This window comes from Rattus norvegicus, chromosome 4 (genome assembly GCF_036323735.1).
Source record: "Rattus norvegicus strain BN/NHsdMcwi chromosome 4, GRCr8, whole genome shotgun sequence".
Classification (NCBI taxonomy): Eukaryota; Metazoa; Chordata; class Mammalia; order Rodentia; family Muridae; genus Rattus; species Rattus norvegicus.
In genome coordinates, this window is record NC_086022.1 from 100,709,530 (window position 1) to 100,734,044 (window position 24,515).

The following is a 24,515-nucleotide window of genomic DNA, read 5'->3' on the forward strand; positions in this document are numbered from 1 at the left end:
TACATCAGTCCCTTTATACTATGGTGGAGTCTCATCTTCCAGCACATTCCATTGTCTTAAATCTAATAATATTACATTCCATCTATAATGTAATATTTGAAATATTGTTAAAACTTCGTGCATCCATAATGTATTATCTATAGAAATATGTGAAATAATGAGATTTCTCAAAAGAATATCACACAAGTGCTCACTTTGGCAGCACGTGTACTTAAATTGGAACAATATAGAGAATTAACATGGCCCCTACTCAAGGATGACACACAGATTCATGAAGCATTCCATATTTTTAAACAACTTCCCTAACCTAAATAAAGAGATGCCCATAAACATACAAGAAAACCGCAGAACACCAAACAGATGGGACGAGAAAATAAATTCTTCCTATCACACAATAATTAAACCACCAAATGCACAGAACAAAGAAAAAGTATTGAAAGCAGTAAGGACGAAAGTTCAAGTAGCATATAAGGGCAGACCTATCAGAATTACACCAGACTTTTCAACAGAGTCTCTAAAAGCAAAATCTTGGGCAGATGTCATACAGACACCAAGAGAACAAAATTGTGAGCCCAGGCTACTATACCCAGCAAAATTCTCAATTACCATAGAGGGAGAAAACAAGATATTCCATGACAAAACCAAACTTACACAATATCTTTCTACCAATCCTGTCCTACACAGGAAAATAGAAAGAAAACTCTAAAACAAGGAGGAAAACTACAGAGAATAAATACAAGAAACTAATCTTACAACAAACCCAAAAGAAGAGAACCACACAATCATAATTCCTCCTCTAACAACAAATTTAGCAACAATCTTTGGACCTTTATATCTCTCAACATCAATGGACTCAATTCACAAACAAAAAGACATAGATTAACAGGCTGGATACATAAAGAGGACCCAGCTTTTTGCTGGATACTGAAAACATATCTCAGTGTTAAAGACAGATACAGCCCTAAATTCAAAGGCAAAAATTTCCCAGGCAAATGCTCCCAAGAAATAACCTTGTATAACAATTCTACTATCTAATAAAAGTAGACTTTCAACCGAAGAGTATCAAAAAAGATTGAGAAGTACACAATACACTAATCAAGGAAATAATCTGCAAAGATGAAGTCCTAATTCTGAAAAAATATGCCTCAAATTAAAGGGCACCCACATTTGTAAAAGAAATATTACTGAATCTCAAAGCACACATGGAACCTTATACTAATTTTAGGAGACATTAACACCTTACTCTCATCATGGAAACAGAAACTAAACAAAGAGGCAGTGAAATTTACAATTGTAATGAACCTAATGAACTTAACACATATCTATAGCACATTTATCTGGAAAAAAAAAGAATATACATTTGTCTCAGCATGTCAGGGTACTTTCTACAAAATTATCCATATTAATTGGACACACAACAAAGCCTCAACCAATACAAGAAGATTTAAATAATCTCATGTATCTTGTCATATCACCATGGACTAAGACTGGTCTGCAACAACAGAGAAAGCAACAGAAAGCCCACATACACAGGGAAGCTGAACAATTGTCTACTCAATGATAACTCAGTCAGGAAGAAATGAGGAAAGAAATTAAAGACTTTTTAGAATTTAGGAAATATGAAGGCACAACATACAGAAATTTATGGTATACAATGAAAGCAGTGTTAAGAGGAAAATGCATAGCTTATAGTGCTTTCATAAACATAATTGGAGAAAGCATATACTAGCAGCTTAATAGTACATGTGAGAGCATTAGAACAAAAAGAAAGAAACATATCCAAGAAGACTAGACAACAGAAAATAATAAAACTTAGTGCTGAAATCAATCAAGTAGGAACAAACAGATCTGTACAAAAGTCCACAAAAACAAAAGCTGGTTCTTTGAAAAAATCAGCAAGATAGATAAAACCTTAGCCATACTAACAAGAGTACATAAAGACAGTATCAAAACTAACAAAATCAGAAATGAAAATGGAGACCTAAGAGAAACTGAAGAAATAAAAATAAAGAAAAACAAAAATCAAAAAACAAAAAGAAAAAAACAAAACAAAAAACAAAAAACTGTGAGATCCTATTACAAAAGCCTATAGTAAACAAAACTGTAAAATCTAGATCAACTGACTAATTTTCTATACTGATACCAGGTTCCAAAATTAAATCAGGATAAGGTAAACCATGTAAACAATCACATAACCCCAAAAGAAACAGAAACAGTCATTAAAATTCTCCCAAACAAAAATCCTTGAAACCAGATTGTTTGAGTGCAGAATTCTCTAAACCAATACTTCTTAAACATTTCATAAAACAGAAACAGAAGGAACACTCCCCTAAATGCTTTGAGAAGCCACATTTACAGTGATACCTAAACAAAACATAGACCTAAGACAGAGATCTATTGATCAATTTCCCTCATGAATATTGATGGCAAAATACTCAATAATATTCTTATAAACTGAATCCAAGAACACATTAAAATGATCATCCATCAAGACCATGTAGGGTTCATCCATGGGCTCATGGATGTATCAGTATATATAAATCTATCAACAAATTTCACCATTTAAACAAACTCAAAGGAAAAAATCATCATCTCCATAAATGCTGAAAAATCTTTTGACAATATAGAGCACCATTTCATGCCAAAAGTGTTGAAGAGAATAGAAATTCAAGGTCCTTACCCAATTACAATGAAAACAATATACAGCAAGAAAATAGCTAACATCAAACTAAATGAGGCAATCTTGAATCAGTCTCACTAAAATAAGGGACAAGACAAGGCTGTCCACACCCCCCTATCTATTCAGTATAGTACTTGAAGTTAGAGCAAGAGCGATTAGGCAACAAATGATCAAAGGGATACAAATAATAAAGAAGGAAGTCAAGATATTCCTATTTGCTGATAATATGGTAGTATATATAAGAGAAACAAAACATCTGCTAGAGAACTGCTATTGATGATAAACAACTTCAGCAAAGTGGTTGGATACAAAATTAACTCAAACAAAAGGAAGCCTTTCACTACTCAAAGGATAAACTGACGGAGAAAAAATTAGGGAAACTATGCCCTTTACAATAGTCACAAATAATGTGAAATATCTTGGTGTGACACTAACCAAGCAAGTGAAATATTCTATGGAAAGAACTTCAAGTCTCTGACAAAAGAAATTGAACAAGATTTGAGAACATGGAAGGAACTCCCATGCTTATGGGTTGGCAGGGTTAATATAATAAAAATGGCTATCTTACCAAAAGCAAACTATAGATTTAATGGAATAACTATCAAAATTCAAACACAATTCATTACAGAGAAAGCAAGAACATTTCTCAAATTTATCTGGAATACCAAAAACCCGGGATAGAAAAAACCATTCCCAACAATACAAAGAACTCCTGGGGAAATGAGCATCCCTAATCTCAAGCTTTACTACAGAGCAATAGTGATAAAAACAAGATGGTATTTTAAGGAGACAGGCAGATAGGTCATTAGAATATAATTAATGACCCAGAATTCAACCCACACACCTTTGGTCACTTGATTTTTGACAAAAGATCCAAAACGGTCTGGAAAAAAGACAGCATTTCATTAGCTAATGATGCTGGTTCAAGTGGCAGTTAGCATATACAAGAATGCAATTCGACCCATTCTTATCTCCTTGTACAATGCTCAAACGCAAGTGAGTTAAGGACCTCTACATAAAACTGGATACTATGAGTCTACTAAGATAGAAAGTGGGAATGAATTCGAACATACTGGCACAGTGGAAAATTTCCTGAAAAAAAAAAGTGGCTTATGCTCTAATATCAAGAAACGACAAATGGGACCTCATAAAATTGAAAAGCTTTTGTAAGTTGAAAGATACTGTCAGTAGGAAAAAATGTCAACAAACAGATTATATATATATATAACATATATATAATAGCCAGAAGCTGGAAAGAACCCAGATTCCCTTCAACAGAGGAATGGATACAGAAAATGTGGTACATCTACACAAGGGAATATTACTCAGCTATCAAAAACAATGACTTTATGAAATTCGTAGGCAAATGGATGGAACTGGAAAATACCATCCTGAGTGAGGTAACCCAATCACAGAAAAACACACATGGTATGCACTCATTGATAAGTGGCTATTAGCCCAAATGCTTGAATTACCCTAGGTGCCTAGAACACATGAAACTCAAGACAGATGATCAAAATGTGAATGCTTCATTCCTTCTTTAAAAGGGGAACAAGAATACCCTTGGCAGGGAATAGAGAGACAAAGATTAAAACAGAGACAGAAGGAACACCCATTCAGAGCCTGCCCCACATGTGGCCCATACATATACAGCCATCCAATTAGACAAGATGGATGAAGCAAAGAAGTGCAGGCAGACAGGAACCGCATGTAGATCTCTCCTGAGAGACACAGCAAGAATACAATAAATACAGGGGCGAATGCCAGCAGCAAACCACTGAACTGAGAACAGGAACCCTGTTGAAGGAATCAGAGAAAGAACTGGAAGAGCTTGAAGGGGCTCGAGACCCCATATGAACAACAATGCCAAGCAACCAGAGCTTCCAGAAACTAAGCCACTACCTAAAGACTATACATGGACTGACCCTGGACTCTGACCTCATAGGTAGCATTGAATATCCTAGTAAGAGCACCAGTGTAAGGGGAAGCCCTGGGTCCTACTAAGACTGAACGTGATTGTTGGGGGGAGGGCGGCAATCGGGGGAGGATGGGGAGGGGAACACCCATAAAGAAGGGTAGGGGGAGGGACTAGGGGGATGTTGGTCCGTAAACCGGGAAAGGGAATAACACCCGAAATGTAAATAAGAAATAATCAAGTTAAAAAAAATAATAAATAAATAAATAAAAGTAAATAAATAAAAAAAAGTAGTAGGCAGCTTGTCAAATCATGATTTTAACTCAAATTTCCTGTGGAGCCCACATTAGAGAGAATGTGTATGACTTATTGGAGCATTATATCTTTATACCATCTGTTAAGCTCTCCACCTGGATGCTCAGACCTCCACTCATTTACTAGCAACTTATATAATATACATCTGTTATGCACTCTGCCTGGTGCTACAGACTTCTATTCTTTTTATCTTAGGTCAGAATTGTGAGTGAAATTTCCCATGTGATTTATTCAAACTCTTTATAAAACTCTATTCTAAAAGCAAAAATTGCAGCCTTAGAATTCAGCCACACTCTCTACTCCCTAACACAGAGCAGCTTGTATCTTTTCACATCAGGGGACCTAGTGTCTGAGAGCAGAGATTCTCCCTGTGTTCCTTTGTTTCTAGGTTCCTGTGATTGAGTCCATGTAATCTTAATTTTTTAGTAGATTCTTGCCTAAAACGTTGGCTCAACACCTGCATTAGTAAAAAATATAATATAGAAGGTGAGGCGAGGGGTTAGGGTTATGTTTGCCTGGAAACAAGTAAAGGTAATAACAATTGAAATGTAAATAAGAAATACCCAATTTAATAAAGATGGAGAAAAAAATATAGATGTGGAGCACATGCACCATGGAACACTACCTCCTGCTACTCTGTCTCCAGCAGTCTCTCCTCCTATATGGCTAGCTCCACATTGACACCAGTTATTCTCTGGGCCCTGTGGCAGCTAACCTCTTGCAACTCTGTGCTATAAACTCTGTTCACAGTCCCAGCATCTGCCCCCTGTGGTTATTGACACAATTCCCAATATTCATGTGAAATAAATACTCTAGAAGCTTGTAATTTATTAATCAGATTTATATCAGCAAATTCTTACTCCAAATGTCATCCAGAAAATAAAATTAGAGTCAATTAATATTGCTATAAACTACCCACCTATATAAGTCAAATTGTCCTATAAAAATCCATCCCTTTTATATTTTTTTATAACTACCTGTGATACTTTGAGGCCACACAGGTCCAGGTCATTCTTCTTTGCCACCACCTTGGTTCTCCTCACCCTCTCATCCTCCTCCTCTCTTTCCTCTCTCCAAAACTCTATGCCAAATCACTGCCCAATCACAGGCCTTGGCTTATCTTTTGCCTGCCCTCACCTGCATATAGACATCAGTCCACAATTACGGACTTCTTTCCTCCTATGAACAAAAAACAAAACAAAACAAAAACCTGGATTACATCCACAAGCATTGCAGGACTTAGGTAATTTCGGCAAGCTTGTAGTCCCAGCTCTTGAGAGTGGTGGCAGAAATTCAAAATCATCATATACTACAAGTTTGAGAACAGACAGAGCTATGTGAGACCCAGGAATTTGAAAGAAAAAGGAACCCTATGTGTTTAAACCACTTAGGAAATATTGATTCCAACATATTAGACGTAGTTTTAAGTGTTAATGATGAAAACTCACGAAGTTCCACAATAACTGAGATATTTGAAATAACCTAAAATTTATTATAAAATAATGAAGTTTTATGAGTTAGGTGTATTAATTTTATTCGTGGCTAATACTTATTCGAGTCTACATGGTTTTATTTGAACTAACTCAAATGCAGATTGAAAGTTTTCATAAGGAATAAGCAATAAGTGCTCTAATAGATGAACTTTTGAATCTATTTTTAATATATTATCATCTTTGATTCTTATTTGACTTCAAGTATTACATTTTTCTGGTCAAATCCAGGGTTCATGTAGAATTGTATGACCTTAAATGTTTAGTAGAGGATGACATTGAAGTTCTAGAATTACTGCTTCCTTCTTTCAGGAACTGGGAATACAGGAGTCATCACCAGGCCCTGTTCACACAATGCTCTTAAATATTAGTACTAGGAAAAAAAGTCTATCAATTAAGCTAAATCCTAGTATTATATTTTCTTCTTCCTTAGTAGCAAACATTAGACTGCATTTATATAAATGTGTGTATGTGTGTGTGTGTGTGTTCTGCATGTATTTATGTTTGATAGCCTACACATTATTCTTTTTAATGGTTTTGTTGTATATTCAAAGGAAGAAACAGGTGTAGATTCAGTTAATTATTTTTCCTGAGCAGATTACAATTACTATTAGTGATTTTTCAGATTTTTCCTGGGCCAAACAAGAACAAAGACTCAAATTTGTCTTCATTTTTGCAATCTGTCCAGCAGGGGGAGGATATAATACAGGTCTATCCAATAAAGATCACCAGACTGTGGGCTGGTATCTAGTTTCAATTACAGTTACACTAGGAGCAAGAGAAGTTTCTAGTTAGGTTCTTGTTCACTTGTCATCCAGCATTTTCTTCTTGTCTTTACCTACTTCTGTGAGAATGGTCTGGGCACATTTCATCCCTACATTTAGTCATGGGAGACTAGAGATCCTAGCAATTCTTTGTGTTGTATATGTGAAAATACCTGTCTTAGGACAATGGCCCTGACTAATTACCTTCCTTTTCAGAAGGGTAAGTGTAACACATCTTTCATTTACCATACATCTATCATAATCCACTACAGTGTTGCTGAAGCAGCAGGGTTGTTTATCATTATAACCTGGAGAGAAGTTGCTTGTTGATATCTACTAATTTTCAATGCTAAAAATATAAAGGCCATGGGATGAAATCACATCAGCAAATATGGCAGAAAAAGTTTACCCTGAACCACAGACATGGAGTTGACTTCCACTCTGACCTCAACAGATCATTAAAGGATGTGAAAAGAGGCAAGGCTATTGAGAAATCCATTTTTTCCATATTTGGTGGTTTTTTTGTCATGATTATTGCTAATGGCATTAATCTAGTAAAATGATCCCTTTCCCTCTACTTTTTCAAATTATTTACTACCAACAGTGAAATAAGTTACCATTTTGATGGATTCCCTATATTTGAGAGTGTGATGTAATTGCTTAATGAAAATATACATATGTGAATAGATGCGTGATAATGGGTAGAATCAGGGTATGGGTCATAATTTGTCTCTACTGAAGACTCTTGGATGTACCCTTTTTAGCAAGCACTATAAAACTTACTTTAGTCACACTTTTCATCAATTTCAGGTTAATTATTTTTTTTCTTTTTTCTTTTTTTTCGGAGCTGGGGATCGAACCCAGGGCCTTGCGCTTGCTAGGCAAGTGCTCTACCGCTGAGCTAAACCCCCAACCCCAATTATTTTTAAAATATATTCCAACACTTCACCTTGATGCTAATTTTGTCCCCAATATCATTTTCTGGCCCCTCATGGATATCATCACCAGGGAAGATTTTTACATGCTACAAATCATTACATATACATGTAAACTCTTTGCATTCATTTGATCATCGAAACTCACACGAAATCCACCATAGCTTTACTCCCAATTAGGATCGTTGGTACCCATTATTGTATCTCCCTGTGTTTAGCTTCTATCTTCACTTCTGTACATGCTTCTCTCACCAAAGAGATTCAATTCCTTTGTTCTGAAATTAAATTAAGACTCATCTATTCTTAGTTTCTGGAGAAGGCATGATGCCCATAGCATATGCAAGTACAACAACTGTACATTCAAGACATGGATGATATAAGATCAAGAATTGAAAACTAATATTCTTAAAAGACAATAAATTGTATCAATATGCAATAATTCAGGTACAATAATGTGAAACCTCACAGAAATATTGGGCTTAGATATAATTCCAGCCTAATCTAGGTAAAGAGCTCATAGGCATAGATAGGAGGAGAGATACCCATGAATTTCTTTGCTCTTGATGTCAGTAGTGCTTGGGTAGCTTCTCTGTCAAAAATAGAGTAAAATAAGACTGTTTTCCTGAAAAAAAAATTAATGTTCTGAAAGCTCCTGCCCTTCTGCATGAACCATGTTTTCTAGTATTTTTCTATTATTCTTCTGGGAATCATTGTTATCAAAATGATTCTTGCTGAGTTCCATGGGAAGTTGTGTAGATCAATCATGTGGAAACATCGACAACCTTTTCCATACACAAGGCTTGGGAATGATTTGGAAGAGTAGAGTTGAAACACTGTAAGAACCAAAAGATTGGCTAGTTTGCTCTGAGATTGAATCTCCTATGAATATCAGAAGATATACCTGCAATCTCACCTAAATAACTGCCGAAAAGCGAGCTGAAAAAGGGAGGACACCACTGAACTGGTCAAACTGGATGGGATTAACCCCATACAGTCTAAGTTCTACACAACGAAGTATACACAACTGGATAAAGCTAGGAGCAGGAGAGGTCTTCCACTCCAGGGCAGAGCACAACCAATTGATCCAATTGATTGACTGTCCAATAATGATCAACCGTGATATATATGTGTGTGTGTGTGTGTGTGTGTGTGTGTGTGTGTGTGTCTGTTATATTGTACTAACTCAATAGTTTATAGATAAGAATATGTGTGTGTGTTTGTGTGTTTTTGTGTGTGTGTGTGTGACTGTGTATAAGTACATTCAATTATGTATAACAATGGAAAGAAGGTGATGAATTACAAGTAGAGGAAGAAGGGATATTTGGGAGATTTTAGAGGGAAGAAATAAAAGAGACAAAATTTATTATTAAAATTCAATCTCACATATAAGCAGAAAAAAAAGATGAAGCTACACCACCTCAATAACCTTCACAGGTAAATATGAATTTGCCCTATAACCATTTATATACGGTTTAAACTGTACTGTAGGTTCCAGGCCCTGCTTTGAGAGAAATAAAATAGAAAATCTTATAATGAATATGACAAAAATGAAAACAATGTGCATCTCATAGACTGGTGATTCGTTGTTGTTGCTGCTGCTGCTTTTGCCCCTGCTATCCAAAGAGGAGCACATTCTCTACAAATAAACCCATATAAACCTGTACTGCCTCTCTGATCTAAAACATAAGAGGACAACAGGCCTCTAACGAGTCATTGAGCTGACCAGTTCCAGGGCCATTCCTACCGTTTGCTGATTTGCATGTGCCCAGAGCCCAGCCCACTGTTCAGTTGACTTCTTTATAGTCAGGTCTCACCCTGTGCTGGAGTCAGCTTCACACATGTTACACAGAAACATGAATGTGCCCACTCAACTCCTTGGGTTGCTGATACTCTGGCTTACAGGTAAGGAAGACTGAATAAACTGAAAATTTATACAGATCAGTGTGGTAAGTGCTCCATGCATGGTGTCCATAAATGTTGTCTTTTACCAAGATAAATTGTATGGGAATTGTTTTTCAATTTTCAATCTCAGGTGGTAAATGTGACATCCAGATGACACAGTCTCCTGCCTCCCTGTCTGCATCTCTGGAAGAAATTGTCACGATCACATGCCAGGCAAGCCAGGACATTGGTAATTGGTTAGCATGGTATCAGCAGAAACCAGGGAAATCTCCTCAGCTCCTGATCTATGGTGCAACCAGCTTGGCAGATGGGGTCCCATCAAGGTTCAGCGGCAGTAGATCTGGCACACAGTATTCTCTCAAGATCAGCAGACTACAGGTTGAAGATCCTGGAATCTATTACTGTCTACAGGGTTATAGTGCTCCTCCCACAGTGATTCAGGCCATGACATAAACCACCCAGGGAAGCAGAAGTGAGAGCCCACTCTACTGCAAATGCTTGTACTGGTGTCTCTGGCTGCTGAGACTGTTTTGCTTAGGCTAAATTCAAAGGTCAATATGAGACTTTTGCATGAGGATCAGACTAGCTTTCATATTCTAATTTTTTCCAAAAAGGAACATTAAAACAGGGAATGCTTCTCATAGTTCCCAAGAAAATAAATAACTTTACACACACACACACACACACACACACACACACACACACACACACACACACGTAGATGGGGGGCAGGGAGAGGGAAATAGGGAAAGAGAGAGAAAGAGTCCTTGGTCCTTGGTACCACCATCTAAGAATTTGGCAGGTACTTGACATTGGGCTAGGAGGGAAGAAGGCTCAGTATGAATACAGATGATGAATGTGTTCTTTGTATCTTGATGAGTCTCATTAAGACCCAGAATACAGTAACCATGGGACCTTTGTTTATATATTTTTTATTTTCATTTTTATTAACTTGGGTATATCTTATTTACATTTCAATTGTTATTCCCTTTCCTGGTTTCTAGGCCAACATCCCCCTAACTCCTCCCCTTCCTCTTTTATATGGGTGTTCCCCTCATCATCCTCCCCCCATTACTGCCCTCCAGCCAAGAGTCCGTTCACTGGGGGTACAGCCTTGGCAGGACCAAGGCCTTCCCCTTCCACTGGTTGCCTTACTAGACTATTCATTGCTACCTATGCAGTTGGAAACCAGCAACAGTACATGTATGGTCTTTGGATAGTGGCTTAGTCCCTGGAAGCTCTGGTTGGTTGGCATTTTTGTTTATATGGAGTCTCAAGTCCGTTCAATCTCTTTCAGTCCTTTCTCCTTTTCTTTCAAAGGGATTCCTGTTCTCAGTTCAGTGCTTTGCTACTGGCATTCGCATATGTATTTGCCATATTCTGGCTGTGTCTCTCAGGAGAGATCTACATCCAGTTCCTGTCAGCCTGTACTTTGCTTCATCCATCTTATTTAGTTTGGTGGCTGTTTATGTTATTCATGTTCTAGTTCCTTATTTCAAAACACTTACTTCATTTAGGTGGCTTTTATTTTCTTTTTCTATAGACATTCCAACTGATGCTGATACCAATAAAATCAGGAATATAAACTTCTGTTCTTTGTAATGGCTCTGAAATTATGCTGATATGGTGAAGATTTAGGTGTATAGCCACATCCTTGTTCTCCAAAACCATGACTCCCTGCCTGCTGCCCCATTTAATACCATGTAGAAAATGGGTTATTTCTCTTAAAACAAACATTCAAAAATTAAATACATTCTTTTATGAATTACCTTGTCTATACATACATACATTGCTGTCACAGCAATGGAAAAGCAGTTGAGACATTTGCCTTCCTAATAAGGACAGAAATGAACAAACAGGTAATGGAGGAAACCCTCATCCCTTCCATGCATATGAGAGTTGACCCCACAGCTGAGAATCATGTGATCAGGAAGCCTTTCTTTCATTAAAAAAATGGACTTTAGATTCAAAGAATAATCTGTTCTCAGTGTGGCTGACTGACAGAGCAGCAGCAACTCCATTATCTGAGTGGGAGCACTCATGTCTGTGTGCAACTTCTGTGAGTTGTGTGAGTTCTGTGACAAAATTCTATGAATTTTGTCAAATGTTTTCTCAGTGTCTAATGAAATGATAATGTGTTTATTTTTCCTGGAATTTCTTCATATAGTGGATTACATTTAAAGATTTCTATATATTGAACCATTCCTGCATCCCTGGGATAAAGCCTACTTGATCATGATGGATCATTATTTGATGTTTTCTTGGACTCAGTTTGCAAGAATTTTATTGAGTATTTTTGTGTCGATGTTCATAGGGATATTGGTCTGAAGTTCTCTTTCTTTGTTGTATCTTTCTGTGATTCATGTATAAGTTAATTCTGGCTTCATAGAAGAAATTAGGTAGTATTCTATTTTGTTTCTATTTTGCGGAATAGTTTCAACAGTATCGCTATGTGTATCTGATAGAATTCAGCACTAAACCCATCTGTTCCTTGGTTCTTTTGCTGGGGTTGTTGTTAGTGTTCTTGTGAGATTTTTAATAACTGCTTGTATTTCTTTAGGAGATATAGGGCTGTTTAGATGTTTCATCTGATCCTGATTTAGCTTAGATACCCGGTATTTGTGAGGGAATTGTCCATTTTCTCCTGAGTTTTAAGTTTTTTTGAATATAGGCTTTTGTAGTAGGTTCAATGATTTTTTTTCTTTTTTTGGAATTGGCTCAGATTCTGTTGATATGTCTCCCTTTTCACTTCCGATTTTCTTAATTTGGTTACACATTCTGGGCCCTCTGGTTAATCTGCTTAATGGTTTATCATTCTTGTTGATTTTCTTAAAGAACCAGCTCCTGGTTTTGTTGATTCTTTGTATAGTTAGCTTTGTTTCTACTTGGTTGATTTCAGCCTTGAGTTTGATTATTTCCTGCCTTCTATTCCCATTGCGTATATTTCCTTCTTTTTGTTTCAGAGCTTTCAAGATGCTAATGTACGCTCTCTCCTGGTCCTTTCTGGAGGCACTCAGAGCTATGAGTTTTCCTCTTAGCTCTGCTTTCATTTTTTTCACATAAGTTTGGGTATGTTGTTCATTCATTTCCATTAAATTCTATAAAATCCTTAATTTCTTTATTTCTTCCTTGACCAAGTTATTATTGAGTAAAATTTTGTTGGACTTCAATGTACATGTTGGCTTTCTGTTGTTATTGTTGTTATTGAAGGCCAGCTTAGTTTGTGGTGATCTGATAGGATGCACAAAATTATTTCAACCTTCTTATATCTATTTAGGCCTGTTTTTTTTTTGGCCAATTTTATGGTCAATATAGGGGAAAGTAGTGTGAGGTGCTAAGAAGAAGAAGGTATATCCTTTGTTTTTGAATGAAATGTTCTATAAATATTTGTTAAATCCATTTGGTTCATAACTTCTCTTAGTTTTCCTATGTCTCTGTTTAATTTCTGTTTCCATGATCTGTCCATTGATGGGAGTGGAGTGATGAAATCTTCTACTATTATCTTGTGAGGTGCAATGTGTGCTTTGAGCTCTAGTAAGGTTTCTTTTATGAATGTAGTTGCCTTGCATTTCCTGCATAGATAAATAGGATTGAGACTTCATCTTGGTGGATTTTTTCTTTGATAAATATGAAGTTGATGAAGTTTGGTTGAAAGTCAATTTTACTCGATATTAGAATGGCTACTCCAGGTTATTTCTTTGGACCATTTATTTGGAAAGTTGTTTTTCAGACTTTTACTATAAGACAGTGTCTGTCTTTGTACTAAAGTGTGTTTCTTGTATGCAACAAAGTGCTGGGTCCTCTTTATGTCCAGTTTGTCAGTCTATGTATTTTTATTGGGGAATTGAGTCCCTCGATTTTAGGAGGTATTAATGAATAGTGATTGTTGCTTCCTGTTATTTCCCTGTTAGAGGTGGAATTATGTGTGTGTGTCTCTCTTATTTTGGTTTTGTTGCAAGGAGCTTATTCTCTTGCTATTGCTTGGGTGTAATTTCCCTCCTTGAGTTGGACATTACCATCTATTATCATTTGTAGGGCTGGATTTCTAGAAAGATATTGTGTAAATTTGATTTTGAGATTGAATATCTTGATTTCTCCATCTATATTAATTGAGAGTTTTGCTGGTATAATAGCTTGGACTTGCATTTGTGTTCTCTTAGGGTTTGTATGACATCTGCCCAGGATCTTTTAACGTTCATAGTCTCTGGTGAGAGGTCTGCTCTAGTTCTTATAGGTCTGCTTTTATATGTTGCTAGAACTTTTTCCCTTACTGCTTTTGATATTCTTTTTTCTGTTTTGTGCATTTGGTGTTTTGACTTTTATGTGACAGGAGGAATTTCTTTTCTTTGTCAATCTATTTGTAGTTTTGTAGGCTTCTTGTATGTTTATGGGCATCTCTTTCTTTAGGTTAGTGAAGTTTTCTTCAATAATTTTGTTGAAGATGAGTACCGGGTCTTTAATTAGGAGTCTTCACTCTCTTCCATACATATTATTCTTAGGTTTGACCTTCTCATTTTGTCCTGGATTTCCGGGATGTTTTGGGCTACGACCATTTTGCATTTCACATTATCTTTGATGGTTATGTCATTGTTTTCTACCTCTACTATTCTCTCTTCTACATCTCTTGTACTCTCCTGTTGATGCTTGCATCTACTCCTGATCCCTTCCTTAGGTTTTCTGTCTCCAAGTTTGTTTCCCTTTGTTCTTTCACTATAGTTTATATATCCATTTTTAAATTTTGGATGGATTTGTTCAATTCCTTCACCTGTTTGGTTGTGTTTTCCTGTAATTCTTTATGGTATTTTTGTGTTTGCTCTTTAAGGGCTTCTAATGGTTTACTTGGGTTGTCCCATATTTTTCTAAGGATATTATTTATGTCTTTCTTAAAGTCCTCCATCATCATTATGAAATGTGATTTTAAATCCAAATCTTGCTTTTCTGGTGTGTTTGGATACACAATATTTGCTTTGGTAGGAGAACCTAGCTCTGATGATGCCAAGTAGACTTGGATTCTGTTGCTTAGTTCCCTGTGTCAGTCTCTGGACACACTAAATCAGTCGCCTTATACTATGGTGGAGTCTCATCTTCCAGTATATTCCATTGTCTTAAATCTAATAATATTACATTCCATCTATAATCTAATTTTTGGACTGCTTGTTAAAACTTCCTTGCATCCATAGAGTATTCTCTATAGAAATGTGTGAAATAATGAGATTTCTCAAAAGAAAATCACACTGGTGCTCAGTTTGGCAGCACATATACTAAAATTGGAAAAACATAGAGAATTACCATGCCTCCTGCTCAAGGATGACACACAGATTCATGAAGCATTCCATATTTTTAGACTACTTTCCTAACCTAAATAAAGAGATGCCCATAAACATAAAAGAAAACCACAGAACACCAAACAGATGGGACCAGAAAATAAATTCTTCCTATCACACAATAATTAAAACACCAAATGCACATAACAAAGAAAAAGTATTGAAAGCAGTAAGGGAGAAAGGTCAAGTAATATATAAGGCCAGACCTATCAGAATTACATCAGACTTCTCAACAGAGTCTCTAAAAGCAAGAAGATCTTGGGCAGATGTCATACAGACACCAAGAGAACAAAATTGTGAGCCCAGGCTACTATACCCAGCAAAACTCTCAATTCCCATAGAGGGAGAAAACAAGATATTCCATGACAAAACCAAACTTACACAATATCTTTCTACCAATCCCGTCCTACAGAGGAAAATAGAAAGAAAACTCTAAAACAAGAAGGAAAACTACAGAGAACAAATACAAGAAACTAATCTTACAACAAACCCAAAAGATGAGAAACACATAATCATTATTCCACCTCTAACAACAAAATTAGCAACAATCTTTGGTTCTTAAAATCTCTCAACATCAATGGACTCAATTCACAAAAAAAGACATAGACTAACAGGCTGGATATATAAAGAGGACCCAGCTTTTTGTTGGATACTGAAAACATATCTCAGTGATAAAGACAGATACTGCCCCAAAGTCAAAGGCAAAAATTTCCCAGTCAAATGCACCCAAGAAATAAGCCTGGGTAGCAATTCTACTATCTAATAAAAATAGACTTTCAACAGAACATTATCAAAAAAGATGGAGAAGTACACTATATACTCATCAAAGAAATAATCCACAAAGATGAACTCCTAATTCTGAACAGCTATGCCTCAAATGCAGGGCACCCTCATTTATAAAAGAAATATTACTGAATCTCAAAGCACACATTGAAACTTATACTAATTGTAGGAGACTTTAACACCTCACTCTCATCATGGAAACAGAAAGTAAACAAAGAGGCAGTAAAATTGACAAATGTTATGAACCTAATGAACTTAACAGATATCTATAGCACATTTCACTGAAAAAAATAAAAAAGAATATAAATATTTCTCAGCATCTCAGGATACTTTCTACAAAATTATCCATATTAATTAGACACACAACAAAGCCTCAACCAATACAAGAAGATTTAAATTATCTCATGTAGCTTATCATATCACCATGGACTAAGACTGGTCTGCAACAACACTGAAAACAACAGAAAGTCCACATACACAAGAAGTTGAAAAATTGTCTACTCAATGATAACTCAGTCAGGGAAGAGATGAGGAAATAAATTAGAGACTTTTTAGAATTTAGTAAATATGAAGGCACAAACTACATAAATTTATGGTGTCCAATGAAAGCAGTGTTAAGAGGAACATGCATAGCTGAGAGTGCTTTCATAAAAATAATTGCAGAAAGCATATACTAGCAGCTTAATAGCACATGTGAGAACATTAAAACAAAAAAGAAACATATCCAAGAAGACTAGATAACAGAAAATAATCAAACTCAGGGCTCAAATCAATCAAGTAGGAACAAAGAGAGCTAAACAAAAGTCTACAAAACCAAAAGCTGGTTCTTTGAGAAAATCAGCAAGATAGATAAAACCTTAGCCATTCTAACAAGAGTACACAAAGACAGTATCAAAACTGACAAAATCAGAAATGGAAATGGAGACCTAACAGAAACTGAAGAAATAAAAAAAAACACCAAAAAAGAAAAAAGAAAAAGAAAAAAAAAAACAAAAAACAAAAAAACTGTAAGATCCTATTGCAAAAGCCTATAGAAAACAAAACTGTAAAATCTAGATGAACTGGATAATTTTCTAGACCGATACCAGGTTCCAAAATTAAATCAGGATCAGTTAAACCATCTAAACAGTCCCATAACACCTAAACAAACAGAAGCAGTCATTAAAAGACTCCCAAACAAAAATCCTTGAAACAAGATGCTTTTAGTGCAGAATTCTCTAAACCAATACTTCTTAAAACATTTCATAAAATAGAAACACAAGAAAAACTACCCTAAATGCTTTGTGAAGCCACAGTTCCAGTGATACCTAAACAAAACATAGATCTAACAAAGAGATCTATAGATCAATTTCCCTCATGAATATTGATGCCAAAATACCCAATAATATTCTTATAAACTGAATCCAAGAACACATTAAAATGATCATCCATCAAGACCAAGTAGGGTTCATACAGGGATGCATGGATGTATCAATATACAGAAATCTATCAACAGATTTCACCATGTAAACAAACTCAAAGGAAAAAAAAAACACACGATCATCTCAATAGATGCTGAAAAACCTTTTGACAATATAGAGCACCATTTCATGCCAAAAGTGTTGAAGGGAATAGAAATTCAAGGTCCTTAACTAATTACAATGAAAACAATATACAGCAAGAAAATAGCTAACATCAAACTAAATGGGGCAATCTTGAATCAGTCTCACTAAAATCAGGGACAAGACAAGACTGTCCACTCTCCTCCATCTATTCAATATAGTACTTGAAGTTAGAGCAAGAGCGATTAGGCAACAAATGATCAAAGGGATACAAATAATAAAGAAGGAAGTCAAGATATTCCTATTTGCTGATAATATGGTAGTATATATAAGAGAAACAAAAACATCCCCTAGAGAACTCCTATTTCTGATAAACACTTCAGCAAAGTGGTTGGATACAAAATTAACTCAAACAAAAGGAAGCCTTTCACTACTCAAAGGATAAACTGACTGAGAAAAAATTATGGAAACTATGCCCTTTACAATAGTCACAAATAATGTGAAATATCTTGGTGTGACACTAACCAAGCAAGTGAGATATTTCTATGGCAAGAACTTCAAGTCTCTGATGAAAGAAATTGAACAAGATTTGAGAACATGGAAGCAACTCCCATTATTATGGGTTGGCAAGATTTATATAATAAAAATGGCTATCTTACCAAAAGCAATCTACAGATTCAATGCAATTCCTATCAAAATTCAAACACAATTCTTCACAGAGAAAGAAAGAGCATTTCTCAAATTTATCTGGAATACCAAGAACCCAGGATAGCAAAAACAATTCTCAACAATGCAAAGAACTGCTGGGGGAATCAGCATCCCTGACCTCAAGATATACTACAGAGCAATAGTGATAAAAACAGGATGGTATTTGTAAGTAGACAGGCAGATAGATCATTAGAATATAACTAAAGACCCAGAAATGAACCCACACAACTTTCTTCACTTGATTTTTGACAAAAGATCCAAAACAATCTGGAAAAACAACGGCATTTCATTAGCTAATGATGCTGGTTCAACGGGCAGTTAGCATATACAAGAATGCAATTTACTCATTCTTATCTCCTTGTACAATGCTCCATCTCAAGTGAGTTAAGGACCTCTACATAAAACCAGACATTATGAGTCTAGTAGGAGAGAAAGTGGGACTGAATCAGAACATACTGGCACAGTGGAAAATTTTCTGAAAAAAAAAAAAAAAACAACCAACAACAACAGTGGTTTATGCTCTAATATCAAGAAACAACAAATGGAACCTCATAAAATTGAAAAGCTTTTGTAAGGTTAAGGACACTGTCAGTAGGACAAAATGGCAACAAACATATTAGGAAAAGATCTTTATCAATCCTACATCTGATAGAGGGTAAATACCCAATGAATACAAAGAACTTAGACTCCAGACAACAAAATAACCACGTTAAAAATGGGGTACAGATCTAAACAGAGATTTTACAACAGAGGAATCTCAAATGACTGAGGAGCAATTAAGGAAATGTTCAACAACCTTAATCATCAGGGAAACGTAAATTGAAAGGACCCTGAAGTTCCACCTTACATTAGTCAGAATAGCTAAGATAAAAAACTCTGGTGACAACATATGCTGGTGAGGATGTGGACAAAGAGGAATATTCCTCCTTTGCTGGTGGGACTACCACTGGTACAACCACTCTGGGAATCAGTTTAGTGTTTCCTTAGTAAATTGAAAATAATTTTAACTGTGGGCACAGCTACATCACACCTGGGCATATACTCAAAAGATGCTCCAACATATAATAAGGAGCCATGATCTACCATATTTATAGCACCCTTACTTATAATAGCCAGAAGCTGGAAACAAGCCAGGTGTTCCTGGTCACAAAAATAGATACAGAAAATGTGGTATATTTACACAAAGGAGTACTACTCAGCTATTAAAAACAATGTCTTAATGAAATTCTTAGGTGATTGATGAAAGTAGAAAATTTCTCTTGAGTGAGGTAACTCAATCACAAAGGAACACACATGGTATGTACTCACTGATAAGTGAATAATAGCCAAAAATGAGGTTGGAATATCGTTTGTCACAGAACATATGAAATGGAAAAGGAGAGAAGACCACACCAATGTGTGGATGCTACAGTCCTACTGCGAAGGGGAAGAAAATACTCTTGGAAGTGCAGGGATAAATAGTTGAGCAGAAACGTATGAAAGGTCATCTAGGGATTCTCTTCCTAGGAATCCATCCCATCTTCAGACATCAAACCAAGACACTATTGCTGATGCCAAGAAGTACTTGCTGACAGGAGCCTGGTATAGCTGTGCCCTGAGAGGGCAGAGCCTGAGCATGAACAAGACATGAATGCACACAGCCAAATATTGGAGTGAGTATGGGGACCCAAGTGGATAACTTAAGCGAAGGACTGAATAAGCTGAAGGTGTTTTCAACCACTTAGGAAGAACAACAGTATCAACCAACCATACCACCCAAAGCTCCCAGGTTCAAAACCACTAATGAAAGAGTACATATCGAGGGACCCATGGCATGTGTAGCAGAGGGTGATTTTATCTGGCATCAATGGGATAGGATCCCCTTTGTCCTGTGGAGGTTTGATGACCCAGGGTAGTGTAATGCTCAGGCCTTGAGACAGGAGTGTGTAGGCAGGTAGAGAAGCACCCTCATAAAGGCAAGAGGAAGGCACCAGGTTATGAGTGGGGTTGGAGGTGAAAATGCAGAGGGGGATAACATTTGAAATGACAATAAATAAAATAATCAATTAAAAATAAAATAAAAAGAAAATGAAGCCTAAAAGAAAGAAAGAAACAGAAAAACACACTGTCGCTAACAATGTTTGTTTAATTATAGTACAGTGATCTATGATTGTGGTGTGTTATGTGTATTCACTCCTAATGGATAAAGTGTAACAACACACTAAAGTGTTATTCCTTTAGTCTGAAAACAGCACAAGGGTCTTTTCTACAAAGGAGACAAGAAGCACAGTAGATATGAAATTCACACTCAATTTGTTTCATAGCCATATCTACAGTCCCAAATATAGTGATGATACGGTCTAGTGTCTCAATAGTTCATTTTCATAAGTTCATACCATTAGCAATATTCAGGATAAAAATAATGGGCAAAAGAGACTTCTCAATATCAAATGAAATGTCACACTTTGGAGATCTTTTCACTGCCTATACTGATGTCCTCAGATCAGGATGGAGATTTTGGATTTCAGTATGGTTATGCAATCCCGCAGCTGTATTTTCTCTGACCTGGAGAACAATGGCTGTATAGGAAAGTAAACCAGTGTCCCACTGATCCTAAAAGGAATAGACGAATTGAATGCCAAGGGCATCAGAAACTAAAATTTTCTCTTTTCTCCAATCCTTATTGTTACAGTGATTGACAGTAAAATCAAGTGATAGACAAGTGTCATTGCCTCCCCCTGCTGGAAAGATTATTAAAATTAAGGTAGAGTTGGCTATTTGTTCAAAAGAAACTCCAGAAAAAAGCAGACAATGATTAAGGGCAAATTTTGCTTTGCACAAAGAAAAACAAAAACAAACAAACAAAAAAAAACAAAAAAAACTGATGGGCTACAGTTGAGACGCTTTCTTCTTGAAAATGATCAGCAGCTAAGGAACATTCTATATAGCCTATCACAGGTAAATATGTGAAGAAACAAACACATGAGCAGTCCAATTCTTACTACTAGGAAGTAAAAACACACTGTTCTGGATGTATCTTACTTATATGTAGTAGTAAATAATATAAATATAAAGCAAAACACCATCCCACGCTGTTGATTGAGCCATAGGGTCTCTTGACGTCTACTGGGTATTTTCATCTCAAACAGTGAAATGTCACCACCCGACTCACTAAGTTCCCCATTTCCATACCATGTTGCTGCTAGCTACTTTCTGGGCTCTTCAGGGATCTCACCATCCCTCAAGTTCCCACCCCTCGATGCCATTGCAGTTCCATTCAGAGACTGCCTATCTCATGCATCCTTTGCTCTGGAGTCTGCTCATATTCTCAGCATCTGCCCCCTGTGGTTCTTGTCACAACTCTCAGTAACCCATTAAAATCAAATCTCCATAAGCTTGTAATTTAATCAACCAGATTATTTCAATAAATTCTCACTCCACAAAATGTCCACACAATAAACTAAAGCCAATTAATATTGTTATAAACTGCCCATGTAGATAAGACAAATTGTCCTATAAAATCCATCCCTTATGAAATATTCATAACTACTGTGGCACTTTAAGGCCACACAGATCTAGGTCGTCCTTCTTTGCCTCCACTTTGGTTTTTCTCTTCTTCCCCTCCTGTCTCCTTTCTCCAAAATTGTGTGCCCACCTTACTTTTTCACCACCCAATCACAGCCATTGCTGTATCTTGTGCCTGCCTTCACCTGCATGTAGACACCAATACACATTTTACCCTATCTGCATAATTTAAAAAAAGATCTTTTCTCTCATGTGTAAGCTGAGCACAACTATTACCATTCTATGATTTATAAAGGATAAAATATACCTAACACCCAAGTCATCATTTTTGTCAATTCAATGGAATACTCGATAATCTACCTATCTATCCTAACCTAACTCTCCTGAAGAAAGGCTTCAAATCCATGTGTTATATCTTGGCTATCTTGTATATTATGTGAAATTATCTAATTAAGTATGTAATCTCAATGTTGAAACACCTGGGTAATTAGTCATCAACCCCATCAGAAATCTAAGAATGAACAATACTATCTGAAAATAAAGGAAGCCTAATTCAGCTTACCAAACTGAGACAAGTTGAAGAGACAACTGCCAACCTGTATATTCCCATGTTAGAAACATGTACAAACATTATGCTTTGTCCTTCTGGCCCAGAATGATCTGACAGAGCTTTGTAACAGAATTTTGAAGGACTGATTATTCTGGCTTGGCAGAGATTATCAGTCAACTCTTCTGTGTAGTGTGTCATTTCTTGGACAGTAACTTGTCTGCAGATGAAATAGGCAATTTCTGCCCACTGGCTACCTAGCCACAATGTATTACCTCACCTGTGGGTAGAGACACTCATTTTTTTTTAAATCCAAATAGGGGATCTGCTTCTAGGAGCAGATATGTCTCAACAACAAAAGAATAAACAACATTAAATGTCACATTTTGTGAATTTCTGACATTTCTGAAAACCATCTCTTCATGTAAAGTAATCTAGATTGTTATCCATTAACTACTCTTAGCTATCTAAAAATTATCTTGAAAATACCCTAAGAGTAGTAAACTCAGAGCCATGAATTTAGTATCTGGCCCTTAACTCATATTGCTTAATCATTTAGAAGCAGTTTATAATAGCAGTTATAGGACTGGGTGTAAGTCTTATATATTTAAATGATTTGTATAGGCATAATGTCTATATGAGAGTACAATATCAATCACAATTTTTTATCAATAAGAAACTAATATCAATGAAATAATTAAATTTATATTAAATAAATTCTGTTTCAAATTAAGAGATTATAATTTGATTTAGTAATGAATAAAAGGATTTCTATAAAACGACATTATGACTAAACAGTCATTCCTAGATTAGTTATCTCTGCTAAAATATGACCATTCCTAAATTCCCCAGAATAACAAAATCAGAACAACCATCCCCATACCCACAGGTCGAGGACACTGGGTCAACAATTGTTCACATCTTCTTCAGGCTGCGTATGAACATTTAGATATATTGGGGGTGGGGGTAGGAAAAAGGAGGAACCTGGTAAGGCCTTAAGAAGTCCACACCAATGATCACTGTTGTCTCTGTGTTTCTCCTGACTGGATCTGGCCAAAAGTCTTTAAGATCTGGAGCTCAAGCAGGTCAGTTCAGCATGTCTGATGATGAGATTAACAAAGCTGTACATTCTGTAATGTATAAATCTCAAGACAAAATTTTAGTATCATCAAGATATCTGTATGGATTGTATCTGTCTCTGTAGTGTACAGACTCGTTGGGATTAAATTCTTTTTTGTTGTTTTATTCCTTTGAATCTAGTTATTCCAGGGGTATCCCTCTATCAAATATAATTCATATGTCTCAGGGAGATATACAGATCCAAATCATCTTTCTTTTTCTTTTTCTTTTGTATTTCAAAAACTAAGTTTATATTTAGTTACTGTGGTTAAATGACATTTAACAAAGTAGTTTTTCTTGTGGTGCTAAGGATTTCATCCAGGGCACATTTTCTAAAATCGCAAAGATAAAACCTTTCCCCAAGTCAGCATATCCTTCAGTTGGCAACCAGAAAAGATTGTATCTTGTATTCTCTCCCAGAAAAATATTTTCACAAAACTCAAAGTCACACCTATTTTGAAAATTGAAACAATATGAAAGCAAATGAAGTATAAACTAAAATATTATATGATCTTATTTTTACTCTTTTCCAATCTATCATGGCAGGAAATAAACCCAAAATTCCCATTGAACCCACATTAGAGAATATGAAATTTTTGTAGACCCTAATATACCATCTTTAAAGTAAAATTCTGCTAATACCTGCCCATAGGAAGTAGGCAGGTTTTTTTTTTATCTATTATGCTCTCTGCTTAGAGCCATTGCATTTTTCTCTGTAATAGCTGTGAATTGTGAATTTCCCACATAACTCAAGCAAAATCTGTATTATTTTCTTCTAACTATAAAAACCATTTATATTAATAAATTTAAAATGACACTTCTATAAATACCTGTTAGTAAGAAGTAGGCAGCTTGTCAAATCATGATTTTAATCCAAATTTCCTGTGGAGCCCACATTAGAGAGAATATGTATGAATTATTGGAGCATTATATCTTTATACCATCTGTTAAGCTCTCCACCTGGATGCTCAGACCTCTACTCACTTCA

General features: G+C 36.0%; 2 non-coding genes and 1 gene segment (V, D, J or C); all 3 read left to right on the plus strand.

Annotated features, from left to right (window-relative positions):
• Window positions 1-186: 186 nt before the first annotated feature.
• LOC120102579 (U6 spliceosomal RNA) lies at window positions 187-291 on the plus strand. Its single transcript, XR_005504215.1, has one exon. It is a non-coding gene; the product is annotated as a U6 spliceosomal RNA (small nuclear RNA).
• A 9,553-nt stretch (window positions 292-9,844) lies between these two features.
• On the plus strand, window positions 9,845-10,454 carry LOC102550806 (immunoglobulin kappa chain variable 12-41-like). The segment is given in 2 exon segments: window positions 9,845-10,001; window positions 10,132-10,454. Coding segments are annotated over 2 exon segments (387 nt in total).
• Window positions 10,455-15,238: 4,784 nt separating this feature from the next.
• On the plus strand, window positions 15,239-15,343 carry LOC120102583 (U6 spliceosomal RNA). Its single transcript, XR_005504219.1, has one exon. It is a non-coding gene; the product is annotated as a U6 spliceosomal RNA (small nuclear RNA).
• Window positions 15,344-24,515: the final 9,172 nt, after the last annotated feature.